The 22495-nt window shown below is 63.4% G+C and overlaps 1 protein-coding gene across 4 annotated transcripts in view; it reads right to left on the reverse strand.

Annotated features, from left to right (window-relative positions):
* LOC111145660 (collagen type V alpha 1 chain) overlaps positions 1-22495 on the reverse strand; it is a 142383-nt gene that overhangs the window by 48545 nt on the left and 71343 nt on the right. For all 4 annotated transcript variants that reach the window (XM_022500738.1, XM_022500735.1, XM_022500734.1 and 1 more), the window contains 16 exons: positions 19582-19656; positions 18714-18806; positions 17689-17745; positions 16758-16811; positions 16342-16395; positions 14484-14537; positions 13189-13242; positions 12083-12136; positions 10344-10388; positions 8632-8685; positions 8082-8126; positions 7531-7584; positions 7267-7311; positions 6535-6588; positions 2543-2587; positions 1672-1725 (listed from right to left, as the gene is read on the reverse strand). In XM_022500738.1, coding sequence (XP_022356446.1) covers positions 1672-1725; positions 2543-2587; positions 6535-6588; positions 7267-7311; positions 7531-7584; positions 8082-8126; positions 8632-8685; positions 10344-10388; positions 12083-12136; positions 13189-13242; positions 14484-14537; positions 16342-16395; positions 16758-16811; positions 17689-17745; positions 18714-18806; positions 19582-19656 — 891 coding nt within the window. The remainder of the gene's footprint in view (positions 1-1671; positions 1726-2542; positions 2588-6534; positions 6589-7266; positions 7312-7530; positions 7585-8081; positions 8127-8631; positions 8686-10343; positions 10389-12082; positions 12137-13188; positions 13243-14483; positions 14538-16341; positions 16396-16757; positions 16812-17688; positions 17746-18713; positions 18807-19581; positions 19657-22495) is intronic.

The raw sequence follows: 22495 nt of genomic DNA on the forward strand, positions 1-22495 counted from the left end.
GGTGGGGGAAGTGGAGGCACACAGAAGGGCGCTTCCCCGGAAGGAAGGGTGGCGGGACGTGGCGGAGAAGAGCCGGGCCGCACTCACCCAGGGCCGACCCTACCGGAGACCGCACGCCACCTCTCAGCCCTGCACAGTCACCTCCCTGGGGGACCCGCCGCCCCTCTAGGCCGCCGACTCCTCTGACGGCTTCCGAAGCCCGGGAAGGAGAACCTATTTCTCCAATGACAAGAGCGCCCGGCGTTGCTTTTCCTCCCTCTCCGCACTTCCAAGTCTAAGTGGCTCGCTCATGGCGTGAATGAATTTTAATCAGATGGACAGGATAAGAGCGTCGTCCATAAACACTTTACAGCAAACACCTACAGCTCACAGACACAGCCCTCCGCAATTAGCCATGTATGGGGCCGGCAGGCACTTTTTCTGTGACAAAGTGTGTAAGATAAACCTGCGAGAGCTCACGTTATCAGCATTTCCGCTGAATAATCATCCTGGCACGACTCCCTAGGTGAGCTGGTAAGAGCCTGCGTCGGGGGGGAAACCATGGCCTCCAAGGGCTCCCGGCCCCGGGAAGTCTGTCCGCAGCGGCTTGTGCCCTCGGAACGCCACGATTCCTGGGACACGCAGCAGGGAGGCTCGGGGTTTGGAATAAGCAGGTCTGGGTCTGAGTCCTGCTGAGGCACCGATGTTAGGCTGACTTGGGGCCCATGACTGCACCCTGAGCTCCCAGCCTCTCTGTCCTCCGCCCGCAGGCCAGGGGCTCGCTCCCGCGGCACGAGGATGCTGGGGAAAGGTAAGCACCAAACGGCGCGGGGCAGGCCCGGGAGCCCGTGCGTGGGTTCACGCAAATTCCTCGGGCTGCGCTGCTGTGTGCGCACGTGGTACGTTTCCCTGCACAGCAAGTTCCAATCACTTGGAAGGAAAGACCCCATTCGCTTTCTTCAAGCCCCAGAACCACCCAGAGCTCTCAGACGCGACGCCGCCATTGCTCTCAGAGAAGGGAGAACTCCGCCACCCCGCCGCACCCCTGCCCAGCACGCGTTCCTGGGACACATCTCTCTCTGCATAACCGTGTCCGACGTGTCCAGAGCCGGCACGGCTGGAGACCCCGTGACACGACTCAGACGCAGTCCGCTCTGGCAGACTAGCCAGGACCCGGCGTTGGGCTCGCTCCAGAGCTCTGTGTCCCGCTGAACCAGGCTCTGGGAGGCCTTCAGTGGCAGAAACGCAGTTGCGGATGAACGGCCATCTCCCACCAACTGCTCCCCACCCCCACCCCGCCGCCGCCGCTCCGTCTGCCCCGGTGCTGTCCATGGGGACGGGCTCGCTCTCTCCGGACGTGCAAAGGTCCCGGAAGCTGCCCTCTGGGCACCGCCAGGAAAGCGTGTCGGGCTCTTCACCTGGGCTGAGGTGTGCGTCCCTTTGGGGCTTGGGAGGGAACAGGCCCTAGGTGACAACTAGAGCAGTGTCCCAACAGACGGACAGAGCGCCACCGTCCTGCTGGTTATCACGACACACAGAGACGTCCTCTGCTGGGGATCAGCCCCATCTGGCCGCAAATAGTCACTCCCCCGCCTGCCCAGGCCCTCTGTCCTGGGATCCAACGAGTCCGGGAGGACCAGGGCTGCTGTGCCCCACAAGCCCAACCTTGACCTCCGGGAAGCCGAATCTCACCTTGACTCCTCGAGGACCCGGATAGCCGATTGGGCCCTGGGGGCCAGGAGGACCCTGAAACCAAAGGGGGAAGACCGTTAACTCCGACCCGGGTGGGCAGGCATTCTGTGCCCCCCCACACACACAGCCGGAAAGCTTGCCTTCCACCAGCACGTTCCCCCTGCCCTGAGCAGAGCAGACATCCCAGATCAGACCCTCGGGAGAGGCTCCTCAGGAGACACGCAGGACCTGCTCCCATGGGACCCAGCCCCCCGGGAAAGCAGACGTGCACACTGTGTCCCGTGACGAGAACACCAGGGACCAATCCAACAGCAGCCCCAGCCCAGCAGCTGGGGAGTGGGAGTGGGGCAGCGGGGTGGGGAGGGGGCTCTGACGCTTTGGGAGGGCGGGCTGGCCCGAAGGGAGCACAGTCCCCACAGAGGCAGCTCAGATGGCATGGGACAGCTGACAGCTGGGGCAGGAGACAAGGGCTGGCCGACTGGGAGGGGTGCTGGTGACAGCCAACGGGCCTTGCTGACCACTGTCCCAGTGCACTGAGCAGGGCGGGCCCAAGGAGGGGTGGGGATACCATGGGAGGCACAAGGGGACTTTGGCCACAAACAGGGCGGCAGACCCGGGGGACTCAGGCTGCCTGGAGACTCCATCCCACCTTCAAACCCCCAAGTCCTGGACCCCAAACAAACAATGGCAACGGATCAGTAGGAGCCCCGCACTGTCACCAAGCTTCTGCGTGGCCCAGGTGACAGCTGTGCCTGCAGCCCCAAGTGCGGTACCAAGGGGGGTGGATGGGTCAGAGGGCTCTGCATGGGAGGAGGTCCCCTGGGCAGGGAGGAGGGCCCGGCTGCTCCCACTCATGTCATTCTGAACCCACCTGGCCTCCTTTCTCTCCTGGGGGGCCTTCTTTGCCAGGGTGTCCCTGTCATAAGAGAGAAGGCAGGTGTTAGTCAGTGATCGTCCCCCACAGCTGTGGTCACACGTGGGAGGGAGAGCCAGGCCCCCATCTCCTTCCCCCCACGCCCCCAGCCAGAGAAGCGGACGTGAAAGGCATCGGGCAGCTGAGCCTGGAGGTCACTCCCAGCCATGGGCCCCGAGCCAGTCCTTCAGCCCGGACCCTCAGCTGCCCCCTCCGTACGTGTGCTCTGTGCGGGCCCAGTGATGACCTGAGCTGGCATGGAGGAGAAATGTGTGTGGACACCCAAAGGCGGGATCTGCCCATAATGATGTCACCGGCCCAGTCCGACCCCAAGTGCAGGTGAGCCGGGACCGGGACCACAAGGCATTTGCTCCACAAGGATTCTGTGCCGAAAGAGGGATGATGCGGGACTGGGGGTCTGGACACGCCACCTTCCGGATGGGCAGGCGCCACACTGTCTGCAGGACACTCTCGCGCTGGGAGGTGTGCCGGGGGGGCAGGCTAGTGCCTGGACAGAGGCCACGCCCTGTCATTCGCCTGGGGTCCCCGGTGCGTCCCTGAGTCCCCGGGCAGGTTGCCTGCCAACCTCTTAGCTGGTACAGACCAGAGAGGACGACCTGCTCCCACGATACAGGTCCAGAGCCGACGCCCAGCAGACCCGGTAGTGGCCCCCGGGTCACTGCCCTGTCCACCTGAGCCCCAACCAAGCCCATCCTCAGAAACACAAGCTCTCTGACGTTCCTGCTGAGGTCGGTCACTAGCTTTACGCCCTTGAGCTCCTGAGGCAAGCCCCGGATAAAAGCAGAAAGGGGAACGCTTCCCTGTCTGGAATTAGCCCAGGGACTCCAGTGAAAAGGCCGCGTGGTGTGGCGGGGGCGCGGTCTGATTCTGGGTCTGGTTACCCCGACCCGCTGCGTGACCTCAGGGAAGTCACTCGCCCTCTCTGGGCCTCCACTTGTTCACGTGTCAGAGGAGAGGGGGGACCAGTTGCTCCTTCAGCTTGAGGGCTCTAAGGGACCCTGTCCTAGAACACAACGGCGTTGTGAGGACCTAAGTCTCCCGTGTCTGAGAACAAATACTTGCGGGCGCTCCCTCTGCTGCTGCTGGCCGCGCGCTTGGATTTGGTGCTGCCGCGAACAGCCTGCTTGGAGGACCGAGCAAGCAGCGGCAGAGGGTCCTCTACAGGGCGGGGCCTCGGGGGGCCTCGGGGGCTCGGGGCGGAGCCTGCCGCCCGCCTGACTCGAGGGAAGTCATGCAGCAGAGGGACCACCCAGGGAGACACGCTGTCGGCCGCGCTGCCTTTCCCAAACAAAGCTCACGGTGCCCACGCCTCAGGGTGGCAGGGCTGGACCCAAACAGTGCCGAGGAGAGGGTGTCCTGCCTTGGGGTGACTGGGAGGGTGTGGATCCTGGCCCGCCACCACGTGGCTTCTTGGGGGCACATTACGCCAGCCCATTTCCATTATGGACCTGGGGGTACAGGGAGGGCAGCTGGGGGTGCTCGAGCCCAGGGTGCCAAGTGGGTCCCTCGGAAGGCGTGCCATGCCCTCCACATGGTAATGCCGTCGCTCATGCGGCACAGACGACCACGCGCCTGCCTCACAGGTCGCTGCGGAGACCGGACGAGCAGGTGCGCCGGGCACTCAGGACTGCGCCCAGCGTGGAGCGAACGGCCAGCACGCGTCAGCAGTTACCGTAATTATTAGCTTTATTTGAACGGAGGCCAAATTTCTTTAGGCACATTTTAAGTTGCATTTATAGAATGAGAGCAACGACGGGGGGGGGGGGGACGCCCAAAGCAGGCTTGTTAAAAATGTCGGAACAGAAAAATACTGAAAGGAAATACATCAAAATAAGAGATTGATTTCTCCCCCTAGGGAAAGGCCAGCCTTGTCTCCCCCCCTTTGCATTTTTGCAATACCTCATAACGAGGATATACTTGTATAATGAAAAAATAATAAAGCTTAAATTATGTGTATTTGATACTTTTCTGATTAAAAAAGTAATATATGTTCTCTGTGGCCCATCAGGCAAGAGGAAAAGCAGACACGGTCCCTCCTAACCTCACCGCCCACGGCACCCCCGGCTAACCGTGCTACAGACCTCCCCATCCATCCTCCGCGCAAGGCACGCAAGATGGGCGTTGCGTGATGTGGTTTTAGTTTAATATCACGCGGCGGGCCTTTCCTCGTGTCACCGAATACGAAAGTCGGTTTCTACCAGCTCCGTTGTACTCCCTCAAACCGTAATTCACGCCCCCGAGTCCCCGCCGTGGGCTCTCCGGGATGATGTCACCGCACACCCCAGCGCGTCTGCCTGGAAACACTCCTTCCTTCTACAGGGCTTTAAATCAACCCTCCTTTCCACAGCCAAAGCCAAGCCCAACTCGAGGGAAAAGAGACACAAAACCGTCTGTTTAAGGGTGATCGACAGCACACTGCCGCGTGAACAAGGGTATGTTTCAACATCTCTGTTCCTGCAAATTCCTGGGAGACAACCGGCTGGCTGGCAGGGGCCACGCACCAGTCCTCCCCCCCGCCCCCGGGGCGTCTGATGCGTGAAGGACCTGCAGACGCTCTTATTCTAGGTTCAAGTGTTCATTGAAGGAAGAGAAGTGCAGCCTATGGGCCCCGCGCGGGGGTGGGGGGGCCCTACAAGTGGGAGGAAAACCAGACCCCGCCAGGCACCCAGCGTGTGGGAGGACGGGTCGGTGTGGGGATGGGGTGGGGGTCTCCCTGGCAGAAGCAGTCAGGTCAGGGAGGTGGGGTCGGCAGCCCACCCCACCCCAGCACCCTCTCCCCGGAGCTGCTGTGGGAGACGCCCCTCACCCCAAACACTGCAGAAGATGCACGGTGGGGGGGGGACGACACACGCAAGGCCATGCGCCCCCTGCTATCGTGCGCTGGGCCTTGGAGATGGCGTCAAGGTGGTTTTCATTTTGCTGTCATTTCATTTACTTTGCTAATTTTCTGAACTGGATGTGTTATTTCACAATCAGAAGAGGAAATGAAGTATGAACGTAAGCTACAGGAGGGACGAGACGTGCTATGTCCGTGCTCTCAGACGCACAGATAAGGGAGGACACGAGAGGACACGGGAGGCCCAGGGCAGCTCACGCACGGTGGGGCAGGTGAGCCGCCGGCTTGGAGAGGGACAGGGCGGTGGCGGACGTGTGATGCCTGGGGCCCAGCCAGGGAAGCCGACGGCCGTGCCTTAGACGGTCACCAAAGAACTGTCAACGTATGGAGCTCTTGCGTCGTTTTTAACGGCTGAGAAGTTACCGAGACGCCCTGCCCAAAACAGGTAATTCAGCCAGTCACGGTTTCGGAAACAGGCTATGCAGGCAGCATCACATGAATCTTCTAAAAGGAACCCGAATCCCCAGACCCCACCAGCTACACGCAAAGCGGGTGGTGGGAGCGGATGAAGCCCCCACACCGACCACACAGCCCCTCCCCGCCCCTCCCTCCCGCGGCGCAGCCGCGGACGGACCATCCCCGGCTCGCTATTTCTGGCACCGTCGAGTCCGGCCCCACAGCTGTGCTCACACACCGCAGACGCGCTCCTGCAGACCCGCCTCCTCGGTGTGCGGTTGCTAAAAATACCCTCCGCGCGCCGTCCTTCCCTTCAACACCAGCGACACAGGGACTGCTCGGAGCCCAGCCCACCCTCCTCGGAGTTAGAAACGCGGGCCAGGCTCCGGTCGTGAAGCCGCGCCCCAGGAACTCAAGTCCTGCTCACGCCGTCTCCGCCCCTTGCTCAGAACCCACGGCTGGGAAAGTGTGTCCAAAGCCGGGTAATTACCGAGTAAGCCATCGGGTCTTCATCGGCAGAGCAGAGAGAGAGGAAACGGGGGGCGAGGGGCGGCCACAGGCCTGTGGGCCAGGTCCCGCCCTGGGGGCACCGGGGGCCGGGTGGCGTGTGAAGGGGTGAGGCAGGCAGGGTACTCACCGGGGGTCCGTCAGCACCGGGCATTCCTGGGAGGCCTGGTTTACCCAAGGGACCCTGGAACAAACCAGAGACCCCGTGAGCCCTCAGGGTCACCTCTTCCCTGGGCTGCCCACCCTCCACCTGCCCGAAGAACATTTCTGGAAAAGGATGCTCAGAGGCACGGAAGCTTCCAGCAACCGAAGCCCCTGGAGAGGGGGGAACGTCGCCCTCTGCTGCTCCGGGTTCCTGGGAGCTGCCGCCATCCGTGGGGCTGAGAACCACACCTTACAGGCAGCCCTGAGCCAAGAGCAGCGCGGGGGCTTGAGCACGAGCTCTCGGCAGGTGCGGGACACACCCAGCGGCCAGATCTCACAAACACAAAACAAAAGCAAACGACAGAACAGGACGCCCCGTTCAGGCTGGATGTCAGGCAAATAACAAATGGTCAGGCCCAGCTGAACGCCGGGTTCACTTCTGTTCCCTAATCCGGGGACCCTACGCAGAGCTAGACAAGGAGCGCGTGGATGGCCCAGTGATAGGGTCAATGAAAGACAGAGATCCCGCTGTCCCCCGAGCTCATCTGCTCCGTGCACAGGGCCCTGAGCGTCCCTGCCGCTGGAGGAGGCCAGAAGTTCGGACCCGCCAGGGCTGACCAGCTCTCCCGCAGCCTGTACCCTGGTGGAATGAGCTTGCCGGGGCGGAAACACCCTGCTGGCAGATGGGACTGTCCCTGCACCTGCACAACCCACTCACCTTTTCTCCTGGAGGCCCAATGGCACCCTGGGGTCCTGGAAGACCCTAGGAGAGTTGGACAGGGCAAGAAAGGTCAAGGAAGTTGGCTCCAAATGCCTCCCTGCCACCCGCCCACCTTCCCGCACCCTCCCCCTCATCTGGGCACCAACAACTCAGTCCTCAATCACATCTAGGCTGTAGGTCCCTTCGGCGGGGACAGGCCGCACAGGGCCCAGGACACCCCAACACACCCACAACCCTCACTGCCCCCCACTGCTCGCTTACCTGGGCACCTGGATTACCCTGCTGTCCTGGGGGGCCGGGCTCGCCCTGGGGGCCCTAGAGGGAACAAAGGCAAGGCCACTCGTGGGAACTCTGGGGGACCGGCAGGGGAAGAGTCTGCTCTCATGCCAGGCAAGAAGAGGCATGGCGGAGGGGAACCAGGCCTTGGCACCCGCGAGGCTCTCCACGCTGACCCCGACTGGAGGAGCGCTCCGTTGTTTCTGCCGGCGATGCAGACGCCGCTGGCAAGGAGCCCGTGAAGGGCCAGACCGGAAGGTGTTCTGTTTAGCAGAGCGCTTCCCAAACACTGCGCTAAAGTCTCCCAGTAGAGCCATGAGACCTGTCTCTCATGGGTTGGCTCACGGTGCCCGCTCAGCACCGGGCTCCACGCAGGGAGAGGGCCAGTTCCCTCGGGGCTGGTCCGGCTCTGACAGGCACAAGCTGTCCAGCGGCGGCTCCATGCAGGGCCAGGGCTCAGGGCCCGCACCGCCCTCCTCCTCGCATTCCCACCCCGTTTGATGGCAACCACCGGGTGGCAGACCCTGGACACTTACCACGTTTCCTTTCGGGCCTGGTTGGCCGTCCATCCCCGTCACACCCTGGATGAGAGGGAAGGGAAAGGAACACCAAGACAGAATGCTAAAGAACCCACAGGGCGCCCAGGGACCATCCCACCGGACTGGGCTTGGTGTCCTGCCCACATTGTTTAGGGATGCCACACCCTCTGGGGACGGGGCAAGAGTGGATCCCAAATAATCCCACAGGCACGAGGGGCCAGCGGACAGTGGAGCAGCCGGCCCCAGTGCAGGGTGGGGCGGGCCCGGGGAAGCCGCCCACCGGGACAGGGCCGGACCAGACCCTCAGGCTGGCTCCTCCCAGAACTTTCCCAGAAGGAGGACGTGAGGTGTCCGCAGGCTGTTGGTAACAGCACGTGAGGCATGAGGACGGGGAGAGCCGCACGGCCAGCTGGGCTCCGTGTCTCCACCCACAAAGGCACACGGGCCAGAGGGTTCCTTCTGCCTGTGAGCAGCAGAGCCCTGCTGACCTCAACCAGCCCCGGGCAACTGTCTGAGTGGGCAGATGTGCAGAGGTGACAGGCCTTACCGGAGGTCCAGGAGGGCCCGGGGGCCCCTTCGGCCCCAGCAGACCACGCGGCCCCTGCAAGAGGAAGGAACAAGTTCCCACTTGGCCAAGAAGCCCGGCCCGGCCCAGCCCCCAGGCAAATCCCGCAGCCTCACTCCTGCCAGAGCCTTTGCTGCCACGCAGGTGTCCACACCTCCCCGGGAAGCGTGGCCGCGCCTCCCCGCCCCCCACCCCGCCTCTCCACCTCCGCTCTGGGAAGCAGAGGCGGGAGCCAGGAGCTAACGGGAGGCTCAGACCGGGATGAAGGAGGCACCTCAGAGCCTTTCCAAGCCGGGAGCCCTTCCACACACGCACGGGGCAGATGCCCACAAAAGCTCTCCTCGCGGAGGCCACAAAGACAGTCGGCTGCGTGGCGGGCTTTTGGCCACGTCTCGTTACCGGCTCCCTCTCAGACCCTTCCGTGCAGGGACACGCGGCTGCGTTTCTGACACCAGAAGGTGGAGGGAGGACACGCTGCTGGGGACGCGGTGGCCAAACACAGAGACGAAGCGCGGAGCTCAGGTTTCTTCTGGGACCTGGACAGCCCAGAGCTCAGCCCCGCCCTCCCCTGCAGCGGGGGGCACGTGTGGGGACAGCCACTTGCGCTCGTGGAGGGACATGGCCCCAAGGCAACGCCGACCCCAACACAGCTGACCAGACTCCCGGGGCCCCACCCGGAACCGCTCGCACCTGCCTTGCCTGTGGGGCTCAGCCAGCCCTTAACCAAGGTGCGACCACCCTTTCGATGGACGCGCTTCAGACATCCGGGAAGAGAAATCCTTCCCACATGCACTGCCCTGTACCCGTCCCCTTCGTTAGGTAAATGCCTGGCCTCGTAAACGCTTCCTAGGGGTTCGTAACCCAGAAGGCACCACTTAGACGCGTGTTAAGGAGAGGACTGTGTAATGGGGTCTCCTGGGGGGCTGATCAGACATCGGGGAATAATTTAGCCCCCCGTGAAGGTGCGAGCGCAGACCGGGCCCTCTGTGCGGCGCCGGCAGTGTTTCTCCTCAGTTAACGTCACCAGAGGCCTGCGGCCGTGGTGACGTGGACGACGGAAGTGAGGCGTCTGAGAACTACCCTCCGTGAAACGTAAGTGGTGTTCCTTCTCGCTGAGGACGCTCGCCTGGCCGGAAACAGAGGTCGGCTTGGGGAAAAGAGGGCCACCCTGACGGAGGGCTCCACGTTCGGGAAGCGCAGACACCAGAAGGGACGGCAGACAGTCGGACCGTCCCCGCAACGGCCCTCAGACACTTGCCTGAACAGCTGAGGCTTGCACGCCCTCATGAGGGCCCTGGACGCCCCCCGTGATAACCTGGGTTACCCCCCGTGATGACCCTGGATCCCCCTTGTGATGACCTGGGACGCCCCCGTGATGATCCTGCACACCCCCATGATGACCTTGGACACCCACCATGATGACCTTGGACACGCACCAGGCCCATGGCCTGGAGGCCCAAACACAGCCCCCCCAGATCTCAGCTTCTTCCTCCGGGGAAGGTCGTATTTGCCCCACAGCCTTTCCAATGTGCTCCTTCTTTTTCGCCCTCCAGAATCCCCCAGCTGAGTCTCTGTTTCAAGGCTGACCCCTTCTCTAATCTATGCTCTAGGTTGGTCCCGGGCTCTGCCCGGAGCAGAGCTTCCTTGAGCAGCCCATCGCCATGCTGAGGAGACAGAATGCGATCCAGACTTACGGGTTCCCCAGGCAGCCCTCTGGGCCCAACTTCTCCATCATCACCCTGTGGGGGAGAAAAGCGGCAGGATTTTAGACATAAGTTGTAGAGCATGGACAGAGACACAGTGCCCCTGCTGCTGTGCAACGGATGCTTTGTCCTGGGGCTGCTTCTGCCTCGGCCAGGTTTTCTGGTCCCGGTACCAGCCAGGAAGGCCCCAAAATGTCCACACGCCCAGAAAGCTGCAGGAACGGGCAGGATCTGGGGCCCCGGGACACTAGTCAGGAGGCCACAAACCACAGCTCCAACGAGGAGAAAGCTGCACGGGAAGGATCCTGCGAGCAAAGGATCTGGTCGCCTTGATGGGTGACGATAGGGATGAAGGACAGAAGGATAGAAGCTAGACAGAGACGGAAAACAAGTAGCTAGGGAGGGAGGGAGGAGGATGACACATGATGGGGAGGGAGGGAGGGAAAGAACAAGGGGGGGAAGGGGGAGGGGGAGAGGGAGGGAAGTTGAGAGGGACGAAGGCAAATGATAGGAACACGAGGGGCAGAAGCTGGGGTAGAAAGGAGTCACGGACGATCACCAGATCCCCGGGCCAACCCCAAGGTAGCCCAACCTCTCTGCCAGGGCCCTAAACACGGCGGGGGGAAGAAACCCAGAGGAGTCTTCCTTCCGGCTGGAGAAGGAAAGGCCGCCCAGGCTTGACTGGTCCCAGAACAGGAGCTGCTTCTCAACACCCCACTTCTGTCTGTCAACACGCCGCTCCCTTCCCTCCTCCCCGCACACGCACACGCGCACACACGCGCACACCCAGGCCTGCACATCTGCACATGAGCACACGTGGGCACCCTGCACACGCACGCACACATGAAGTCGTGCCCGCACACATATGCACACGTACCCTGTGTGCACACGTACATATCCACACGCACGTGCATGCCCAGCCCTGCACACGCATGCACACACACACACACCTCCAGGAGGACCCTGCTCGCCTCTCCCGTGGTGCAGTGAGCTGTGCTGGGCGCAGACAGGAGAAGGGGCAGGGACAAAGCCAGCCTGGGAGCCACTGAGGATAGAAGCACGGTCGGGCCCACCCTTCCCATGCCCTACCTGCTCCCCTTACACTCAGAGCTTCTGGATCCTGTCCCTAAAACACCCCTAACACCCCGAGACACGGTGTGAGTGACTGGGGTGTGAGGAGGCGGGGCTCAAAAGCCCCCCACGCTTCTCTACCACAGGACAACGGTGCTCTGGTCTCCCACGGAGCCACAGCCCCAGAAGAGCCACCGGACAAACACGCAGACCCCGTGGAGCCCCCAGGGGAGGGCCGCCTCCCGCCACGGCCCCAACCTCGCCCCCCACCTCCAGAGCCACCCACTCCAGACTCTCCCCGCTCTCCCCAGATCCCCAGGTCTGCACCCACAGCCTGCATCTGAGCCGTGGACGAGCGGAGACATGGAGCTCACACTTGCCGACACGTTTCCACGGTGTCCTGGGCACCTGCCTCCCGGAACTAGGGGCTCTTTCTGAGACCGGTGACAGCTGAAAGCCACTTGGAGACACCACACAGGGCAGGACCAATGGCCAAGCGTCTCAGAAGTGGTTTGCAGGCTGTCCCCGCATCCCATGGCTTCACCCTCCCCACCCCCCACCCCCCAGCAGCACGCCTGACAGCCGAGCGCTTTGCTGCCAGCATTTCCCAGCGGTTCGCAGCTCAGACCCCCCGAGGGGACAGGCAGGTGGGGACATACCCGTTCTCCATCGTCTCCGGGAGGTCCTGGTGGCCCAGAAGGACCAGGGTCACCCTAGGAAGTCAAGCGGGGTCAGCATTAGGCACTTGGGAGCAGATGCCCACGACTGTCCCAAATGCCCATCTATCTTTCTGTGATTCCAACTGTGGACGTCCCAAGCCCACTGAGGACTCCCGGAGCCACAGGAGGTCTGTTCAGGGAGCTGGGGTCGGGAGGCAGGGCCCGGGGCAGGTCCACGGACGCAGGGCCAAGAAACACTGCAGCAGGTGCGAGCCACACCCCGCGAGCTTCTCCATGGGAAGCGGGGGAGCACCCCAGCCCCACAGGGCCCCCTAAGAAAGGGCTGCCACCCTGGACAGCGAGTGTCCTGAGGCTGGGCGCCGGGTCCCCTCCCACCCCTGGAGGCTTTAGGCCTTGCACACAGTCGGCGCTCAATACAGGCTCATCCATCGCACGGATGGGCCCTGACCTAGCGAGTGCCTTTGTTCTGGTCTCCGTGTCACAGTAGGAGAATGTGGACAACGCAGCTTTGGTAAACTGTTAGGGCCATTTCTCAGCGTGCTACGGGACGTGATGGGTAACCCCCGCCCAACACGACCAACCAGCGTGTGTGCACGCACGCGCACGTACACCCACGCACACGCGCCCGCCTGTCCACAAGGTGCCGAAGAGACGCATCGTCTGCTTCAAAGGGAACAGGCAAGAGAGAAAGTGTCCGGCAAGTGGCCCAGGCCTGTCGCGTGGAGACCGCCCCCCACGGGAGGAGGGACGGGGGCGCCAGCCGCTGCACGCACCTGCCCTCGTCACAGCAGCCACGTGGGCCGTGCAAAGGGTCCAGGCCCCCCGATCGGACAGCGGGCTTCTCCAGGGCAGGCTCACCCTCACCCTCCTTCACCCCTGGAGCGCGGAGCCCGATGGGCTCTTTCATTAGAAGCTGCTCAGGAGAAACCCGCTTTCTCTGGGCTGATCTTCCGGGGTCGCCTTGGGTTTCCACTCCCACCACCTGGGACTGGAAGCGACCTGGCCCCACGCGAGAGCGCTAAGGCCTCCCGAGACACGCATCCATCAGGTTCCCTGTGCCAGAAACGCACAGACAGGACACTTACCCGGTGGCCCTTCTCTCCTGGCAGTCCCGCGAGGCCGTCAAAGCCGCGGTCACCCTGCGAGGGAACGGGAGGCTCCTCAGAGACTGCGTTGCACACGGCTCGGCTGCCAGGCCTCAGGCTGCACCCAGGAACCCTGTGTGCCGTGACCCCAGGCTCCGCTCACCACACACCCCACTGCCTTAGGCCTGTGTTCCCCAGCTCTTTTCCCCCAAACACCAGCAAAGCCCAGAAACATAGAGGTGACTCTGTCCTTGGGCCACAGACTCTGAGCCTCGTGGCAGAGTGACCACGGCCATGCGACCGTCTTGCTCACTGCCACGCCCTCAGCGCCGAGCCGCGCCCCGCACGCTTAGCGGCCTGTGCTCATCCGGTGGAGGGCCTGACCCGGGCTGCCAACACTGTGGCTCCCGGCCACCCCGGGGTGCCTGCGGGGGCCCAGGTACAGAGTCCTGGCTCGAAGATGCTGCAAACCACGCGGGGAGAGGCCGAGAGTATCCGGGCTTACGTATGCTTCTGCGGTTGGAAGAAGACTGTGGTCTACAGGGAGAGATCCGAGCAGACTTTCTTCCCTCCTGCCGCTCCGGAGACGCGAGACCAGAGCCTCACCAGAGCTCCGTGTGTGGGGGGAGCATGTGAGCTCATCCGTACCAGTTACTAAGTGGACAGATGGCTCGGACACCTGGCTAGGACAGTGACCCACGTCCTGGCCGCTCCAGGTAGCAGGAGCCGTCCACATCACGGTGTGCTCGCTGGGGACGTAAGCCTTTCCTCTCGTGCCCCGCACAGCCCAGGTCGGCTCTCCGGGGGCCGAGACGGGGGCCCCCACGCTCACCCACATGCACTGTCTACTCGGTCCCTGCCATGCCGAGCAGGTGGCCCAGCACAGGAAAAGAAGGCTCCCTGCTCGTGTACTTGGCGTTCCTGCGTCCCCCCACCCCCATGTGTCCAACCGTGTCACCTCCCCTTCCATGAATGGATTCCGTGGCTGGGATGCTACCCCCGCCCACCCAGCTCACCACCCACTGGAAAGGAGCAAACTCTCTGCAGTTGTCACACCCGCCTGTGACAATCACCCCCCAGCCCGGCCTTGTGCCGACACGTCAGGGAGACTGAGCCAAGCAGCACCTTCCGCACCCCCAAGCCCCCACCCTGGATGAGCGTGGACGTCGTGAGTCATAACTTGTCGTCAGAACTGCCGTCACCACACAACAAACACGTTGGCCACGTCGCCAGCATGACGCCGGCAATGGCGGCCATGGCCGTGAGGACCCTGGGAGGCGGCAAGCGTGGCCTACCTTGGGGCCAGTCTGTCCAGGCATCCCTCTTGCTCCGTCGCTCCCAGCTCGGCCCTGGAACAGAGGAGGCAAAGTGTCACGGGGACCCGTGAGTGGGGCCTTCCTGGGAGGCCCAGCACAGTGGCACTGCCCCACGTGGCCGGGCTGGTCGAGAGGACGCAGGCCCAGGCTCCCGGGGCTGCTGTGCGCCTCTCGACGTGGTTCCCGTCTTTGAGCCTCGCCACCTGAAATGCCAGATGCGGCGATGCCTCTCTGTGTTGGGGGGTGAGACCACGCCGCAGGAGAGCCAGCAGGCAGCGCCGTGTGGCCACGGGACTGGAGGTCTCTGGGTCTGTGGCTCCCGAGAGAGCGTGTCCCCACAGCAAAGCCCAGGCCACCACCCTGCCACCGTTCAGAAGGCAGGTTACAGACAAGAGTCACGGAAAGCACGTGCCAAGGATCGGTCCCATCGGCCACGACGAAAAACTGAGCCGCACGGTGGTGGCGGATCTCACGAAAGTCACGCACCTGCCCATGTAAGCAAGACACTCCGTCCGCGGGGGCCACTCCCAGACCCATCACTTCCAGCCACTCCCAGGAAACCACAGGGACAAGCCTACAGTCCCCACCTGACTGGCCACAGGGACGAAGGGCAGGGCCCACTACACAGGCCCCACGGCCACCCTGGGAGAGCCCTGTCAGGCTTGAGGCACCTGGACAGGGACGGAGACTCGGCCAGGTGCCAACTCGCTAACGCACAATGTCAGCCGGCTGAGAAGAAAGGGCTGACCCGGACCGACGTCCTCTCTCCTCCCCATGTCCCACATGCCACTGATCAAACAAGGCCACCCCGGCACACTCTGGGCACCTGGGTGCTCTCACCCTGGGCCACGGAACCCCACCAGCCACAGGAGGACCTGCACTCGGCCTTCCCCGCCTTCCCCATCCTTCCCATGCCAGCCTAAGGAACCGCTCCCAGGGAAACGGGATCGTTTACAGCGTTTAGAGACTCACAGAAACCTTGAACGAAATAAAACTCTTTGCAGAATCAGAACCAAGACAAACCCAGACTGTCTCCCAAGAATCACCGATCTCCGGCACTAGTGGCCCACGTGGAAGCGTGGGTCTGACCCTGCATGGGGCCTGGATCCCCCCGGCCTCAGGGACCTGTGTCCTGAGGGCCACACGAGGGCCGTGCCCTATCACTCCCGCTCACGACCACTGTTAGCCCCCTACCCCGCAAGGAGTCCCGTCCACCCCTCACACTCTCCAGGCGGAATGGCCAGGCAGCCCCAGGGGACAGCACTGCTCGGAGAGGCTCACACCCAGAACCCTCTCCTCCCTCACCCAAAGCCTTCTCTGGCTGAAAAGACCCACTCCTTAGCCATCTTTCTGGTGAGATGTGAGATCATTAGGCTCTCCCTGGCTTGTCTGGACGGGGACCATTGATGTATATTAACCTGGAAACACACGCCCCGTGCAGCTGCCACGGTCATACGGACACAAACTAGTTCCATCCGCTAAAACCAGCCCCCAGAGTCCCAGGGATCCTGGACATCAGCCTGGCCTTCCCCCCACACCAAACTGAGGCCATTTCCAGAGAAACAAGTCCACCCTAAGGAAATAAGGCCCACCGGTCACTTTGTCTTCCCGCACTTGCTCCCCAAGGGCCTGGGAAGCTGCCTCAATTAAAAACGTTTGTGAAACTAAATTAACGTGCTCAGGACGGAGGCACCAGAGGCGGGTGAGCCGCACCGGCCCCAGGGAAGGGAAAATCCAGCCTTGAAAATAGTTGCCCTTCGGTGGGGAGCGGGGGCAGCCGGGCCTGTGGCCCCCCGAGCAGAGCAGACTCCCACCCCACGGGACCCGCAAAACTCACCCTTCTTCCAGGCTTTCCAGCGGGGCCAGGTGGGCCCTGCACACCTCGGGGTCCCTGTCCGGAAGCAAAGAGGGCAACGGGTCAGGCTGGGTCCGTGTTTTTCAGAGGCAAAAGCAAAGCCTTGTCCCTGTGTTCATCAAGCCGGCCGGTGGGGGCTCGTGGGTAGCTGTGGGCCGGGCACAGACCTGCTGCCCAAGTGAGGGTCTGAAGAGGCCCAGCCCGCTGTCCCCCAGCCGTCCCCCAGCCGTCCCCCAGCAAGGAACAGTTATTTCTTCCCCACTCCCAGCTGTGCACAAAGCCGCAATTCCCACCGGCTCCCTTGAAGACACGTGCTGTAGGAGCCCCCATTCCAGCGGCCTCCACCTCTGAGGCACAAGGGGTGCCCCCCAAGCAGCGAGAGTGAGATGCCTACATACCTGAGGCCCCATGTCTCCTGGCTCGCCCTTCAGACCTCCACTCCCCGGAGGGCCCTAGGGAGACATGGTCTGGGTTAAGGAATGCACATCAGACCTCCGGGAATGGGTCACCCTGTGGGGCAGGGCTCCCCGCTGAGAATCAGTGGCACTCGCAGCCCTCAGAATCCGAGGGACGAGCAGTAACTTCCCAGGGATGTGGGTGTCCCCTTAGTTTTGAACAAAACGCTGGACAGTGCAGCGTACAGGACGGGAGCCATGAGGCCCACGCCGTGCTTGTTCCTCTCTCCGGGATGAGTGTGACTGGGGTCTGTCGTGGCCGCGGCTCAGGGCAACGCGTGGGCATCCGTAGGGCCCACGACAAGGCAGGAGCCGCAGGTGGACAGGAGCAGCCCCAAGCCTGCCCTGACGGGGAAGGGGCTGGTGCAGATCCGGGGCACAGAGCCAATCCACCGCTCCCAGGGGAACGGGCCTGGCAGGTGTTGAAATCCTGTCTCTTTGCAAACAGCAAAGGCCACCCGCACTCCCTGGGGATCCCGCTGGCTGGCCCTGAGTGTGCTCGGGCACACCCCATGCAGGGCTTGAGCAGCTGGAGGGTGGCATGTGAGAAATCCTGGGTCTGTCCCCACTCAAGTGCTCTTGACTTAGGAAACGTGATTGTACAGAGTAAAGACACCGGAAAGAAAGGCTCCCTGGGTCAGGAGGAAAATCCCAGGCAGAGCAGGTGTGGCAGGCCTCCCTGTGTGGGTCACCAAAGGCCCACACCCCCGGCCCCTCCCCAGGACCCCTGGACCCACCGGGGTACCGCTGGTATATCAGTGGTTGGTAAGAGCTTAAAGGGTGCTCTCTCTGGGTGAGCCTGGGGCCAGAAGGGACTCACGAAGGACGCCCCAGCCCTCACCACGCTCCCCCACTCTCCCCACCAAGGACTCACCATGGGGCCGGGCCTCCCGGTAAGACCCATCGGGCCAGCCGGCCCCCGCAGTGCCAGCTGCAAGAGAAAACAGAGCAGGCTGAGGGACAGCGGGCACTGGCCCTCATGGGGGATGCTCCACCGGGCAGGAAAGGCCCAACGGGACATGCCAAGGACAGGGGCCTCTGCAGGAGGGATCGGACGGAGCTCCAGAAACCCGGCACCGAGACGCCCCTGGGGCCTGAGCCAACCACAAATGGAACGGAGAAGGCGGAGGGGGGACCTGGGCGTGGCGTGCCCCGCTATGGGGGTGGGTTACCTGCTCCTGTCCCCCCAGCTGGCACCCGCACCCCACCCTGGACAGGCAGGCCCAGCCGGCGAATCGGGCCACAGGCACAGGGCAGCATCATACGGACCATTTATCCTGTAGCCACAGCTCGCCGCGTGGCCGGCCGGCAACTCCGTGTGTGCCGATCCCTGCTGTCGCCCCCGCCGGCCACAGCCGCATAGACATCACCCGAAGAGGGGCTATTTAACGGCTCCCTGAGATGCCCCATTAGAGTCGACACCCCGTGAGACAATCAGCCACCCCAGCCACCCCACAGAACCAGGCTTTGCTCTTGTCACTGGCAACCAGCAACCGGGAGCGTCGTTAGTTAAAACCTCGGTTCACTCGCCAGCTGGTCTGCAGTGAGTGGAGCCACCGGGAAGCAAAGGGACCCCCCACGCCAGGCAAGGGGCTTTGGGGGCCACGGGAGCTCTCCCAGAGGCTCTGTCTCAGCCCCGCCCCACTGCAGGAAGCCCCTTCCAGGTCCGTCCGTCCCAGGAGCCCCACGGGGACAGCTGATGGCCCTGTGCGTCCACATCCTGGAACCTGGACCCTCGGCATGGACGAGGGAGCCCTGAGATCCCCCTGCCCCTTTCCCAGTGCTGGCCTGGGCCCCCAGCTAGACGTAGACAGGTGCATGCCCCACAGTGTCCTGATCGCCCAGGAGGCAAGCCCTTCCCACCCGCACCCCTGCACCAGGGACACAGACGCCACTTACCCGGGCCTGCTGCAGGATGGCCTGAGCCTGGGACTCCTGAGCCGACACCATGGGGCCTTTGGAGCCGGCGTCACCGCCCCCTCCGAAGCGGAACTGCAGATACAAGGTGGGGGTCACCCGGGACGCACCGACACAGGCGCCCATCCTGGGCCCGGGGCCTCTCGGGTGACCGCAGAGCCCTGGGGAGTCTGCGTGGGCAACATCTGGCACTCGATCCCTCCCAGCCCCACCTGCCAGCCTCGGCCCTGGAGCCCCCTGGAGACCTGGCCCAGGTCTGGGGAGAACTTTCTGGCTTCTGCGGCACCTCGCCCTGAGACCCCGCAGCCCCTACCTGTAAGAAGAAAGGGCCTGGGGCCCAGTGCAAACGCCTGCTTAGCCGGGAAGCTCCCAGCTCACATGGTGTCTCCCTGAGCTCTGCCCAGCCTCCCGGGCAGCACTGGGCCACCAGTCAGAAGCCTGCCGTCCAGGCCAGCATGCCACACACGTGCCCTCCTGGGCCTGGGCTCCCAGTGAAGGAGATGGCACCACGAGGTCAAGGGCAGGACAGGCACAAGGTGGGAGCAGCTGGCAGCATGCCTAGCTGGAGATCCCAGCGGAGACGGACAGATGCCCCTCAGCTTTCTTGCACAGAGCCAGGCTCCCTGCCCCTTAGGTGGGCCAGCCCTGGACCCCAGCGGAGAACTGGAGACCTTGGCCACCAGGTCCATTCTGCACATCAGCAGAAACGGCCTCAGAGGGCCTATTTCTACGAGACGGCCCACATCAGAGTGATTCTGTGGCCGGGGACCGACCCTCAGACACTGAGCCCAAGGCGCCCTCCCCACCCCATTTGAGCCCTGAGCCCACCCCCACAAATAAGGATACTCACAGGCAGCATGAGCATGGTACCAGGAGGGCCAGGCAGCCCATCAGCCCCAGGAAGGCCTGGGCGTCCAGGGGGACCCTGTGGACAGAGGGCCCAAGACAGCTGGGTCACTATGCAATGGGGACAGAGCAGGGCTATGTCCAGATGAGGATGTCAGAGCCACAGCCCATGAGGAAATGCACAGGGCAAGCACAGAGCAGCAAGACCCCATGGCACAGAATGTTCCAGAAGCCAAGCACAGGGAAGGGAGGGGCACTGGCTTTGGGCAGATGAGGACAGGCTTCTAGGGGAGAGGGATGAGGAGGGAGGAGGCTCTGGGCAGGACCCAGAGCGATTTACAGGGAGAGGTGGGAGACGCAATCCAGGGACACAGGGGACACTGGGGGAGCGGGCAGCGTCCACCATCCAGAAACGCGCCCTCCAGGCCCGCACACCAATAGGCAGGGCCGCCCCCAGGGGACCAAGGCCTATGTCCTCCATCAGCCAGTGTGCTGGCCCTTGTGACCCGGTCCCCACCAACTCTCTCTGTGATTGCTCGGATGGAAGGCGAGGCGGTCTAAGTGTCCACTTGCTGGGACAGATGCAAGGGACGTCCACGGGACACAGACCCTTCTCGAGCAATTTCAAGAGCCCGTGTGTACACAGCCGACCCCGGCGCTGCCGCAGATCCTGTGAGTCTGGCCCCAAAGGCAGGTCCCAGACAGACGCCCCTCGACAGGTCCTCTAGATGAACCCTGGCCTTTTCCAGACTCAAACGTAAAACAAGAAAGACAGTGTATTTTCAAAAAAACAAAAAAACAAATGTTTTCTCTCCCAGCTTCCTCACGGATCCTGGCGGACTCCCACGGAGCCTGAGCACGAAGCTCGTTTTGTGTCCAGAAGGAGGTCTGACTCCCTCTTCCTGACCGAAAGGGACCCCCACTGGCCACACCCCAATACACTGATGGGTGTCGGGTCCAGCGCTCCGCAGCAGGCGCAACCGCCCGCGGACAACAGCGCTCACACCCGGGGAGGCGACGCGGCAGGCACGGCCGCCCGCGGACAACGGCGCTCACACCCGGGGAGGCAACGCGGCAGGCACAGCTGGCGGCACCCACCACCGGTTGCCAGCCAAGAAGACCGAGGACCTGCGGCTCCCCAGGCATCACCCCGAGGGCCATGGACTGTGCACGCCTGAACCCGCAGTGGCTTCTCCGGTTATCGTACCGTCGACGCGGTCCCCGTTCTCGGGAGCTGCTGTGGAACACGGTCTCTACGAAGCCGGGAGAGCTTTCTTCCCTGCACGGGAGCCGGTGCGGGCAGGACGGCTGGCGGCATGCACGGCAGCCCGCACGCGGAGCGCGCCCACGGGTGTGTGTGGCGTGTGTGGGGCCCCGGAGCTGTCCCCCTTCTCCAGGAGGTCCCCCCTCCAGCGCCACCCGGCACTCGGCCCCTTCTCTTCGCTGCGGGTTCCTGCTCACGAGCTCAGTGGCCGTAGAGCTGCCCGTGCATGACGGGCCCCTTGGCGCACCCGCCCGTCTTCCACGGGCGCAGGCTGGACAGTGGGTGCCCGGGCAGCTTTGTCAGGAAAGTCCCGGAGGCAGAACCGCGGGGTCACAGGTCTGCTCCCAGACGCAGCTGAACTGCCCTTGCCTGCCGTTTCGGAAAAACCCGCAGAAGACAACAGTGTGATCAAAAAAGAAAAAACTGGGCGCAGGTTTGGCCACCAGTGTCCCCTCTTGGAAAGCCGGGGTGCTGCTCGCTGCTGGGCCTCGTGCCTCAGAGGCAGTCCCAAATCAAACCCCAGCGTAAGATCAGAGTCCGTGTCTTCCAGGGACCAGACGCTGTCCCCGCAGCGTGCGTTGTGGCTCGGTGGCGCGGGAGGCCGTGTGACCCGGGTCCCGCAGAGCCCCCTATGGCTTGCGGTCAGCAAACCCCTGCCAGGCGCCAAGGTCTGTCACAGGATGCCTCTGTCACTTCCAAACCCAGCGGCCTCTCCACGGGACCGTCCCAGCCACCGTCCCAGCCACCGTCCCCCGCCGCACACCCACCCAAACCGTTAGGCCCGTCCTCTCCAGGCAGCATGCCAGGCCCTGGGGATAAATGTCCGTTAGGACACACCCGCTCCGAGTTTCTCCTGTCCACAGCGTAGCCATCTGGCTACCAGCTCTGCTGGGCCTGCGCTCCCGTCCACCCCGGTCAGACCCGCAGGAAAACTCAACACAAAGGAAAACGAGCCCCGCAGGACGCCCCGAGGCTGCAGTACCCCCGAGCCCCACCAGGTGGCAGAGCAAAATCGCAGCGTCCCCGCTCAGCCCTGTGCAGCAGCAACCCTGGGCTAGTCGGGGACCTGGGGACCCGGGACACGTCCCTTTGATGGAGGGGGAGCCCAAGATGGGTCCTTCTGACCCGGGAATGTGTGCCTTTGATCTGGGGACCTCAGACCTGGAGGGAGTCCAGGGTGAATCCCTTTGACTGGGGACCCCAAGACAGGTCCCTGTGACCGGAGGACCCCGGGATAGGTCCCTGTGACCCAGAGCAAGCCCTCCCGTGCTGGTGCCTGATCCCCAACAAGGAAGACGGGGTGAGGGGAGGGCGAGCCCAGGAAGCTCCCATCCAGGTCCGGACCCCGCGAGGCGCGGACAGCACTCATCACCGTCGGGCTAACGCAGGCCGCAGGGCCCTCTGTGAGCTGAGCGCAGCGGCCTCCGTGGGACCCTCACCGCGGCCACCTGCCCCAGGCACACGGCCGCCAAGGAGGGCCGCTCCCCAAACTCCCACAGACACGGACGCAGTAAGGAGGTGGGGTGAGAGGCAGCAGGCCCCGCAGTGTGGTGAGGGGAGCTGACGTGCCGGATGCCCGCTGCACGGGTGAGGACGTCGGCCGCAGAGCGGAGAGACACACGGACAAGCCCCGCAAGCCAAGCGCTGAGTCATC

This window comes from Enhydra lutris, unplaced genomic scaffold (assembly GCF_002288905.1).
Source record: "Enhydra lutris kenyoni isolate GAN:26980312 unplaced genomic scaffold, ASM228890v2 scaffoldscaffold13, whole genome shotgun sequence".
NCBI classification, from domain to species: Eukaryota; Metazoa; Chordata; class Mammalia; order Carnivora; family Mustelidae; genus Enhydra; species Enhydra lutris.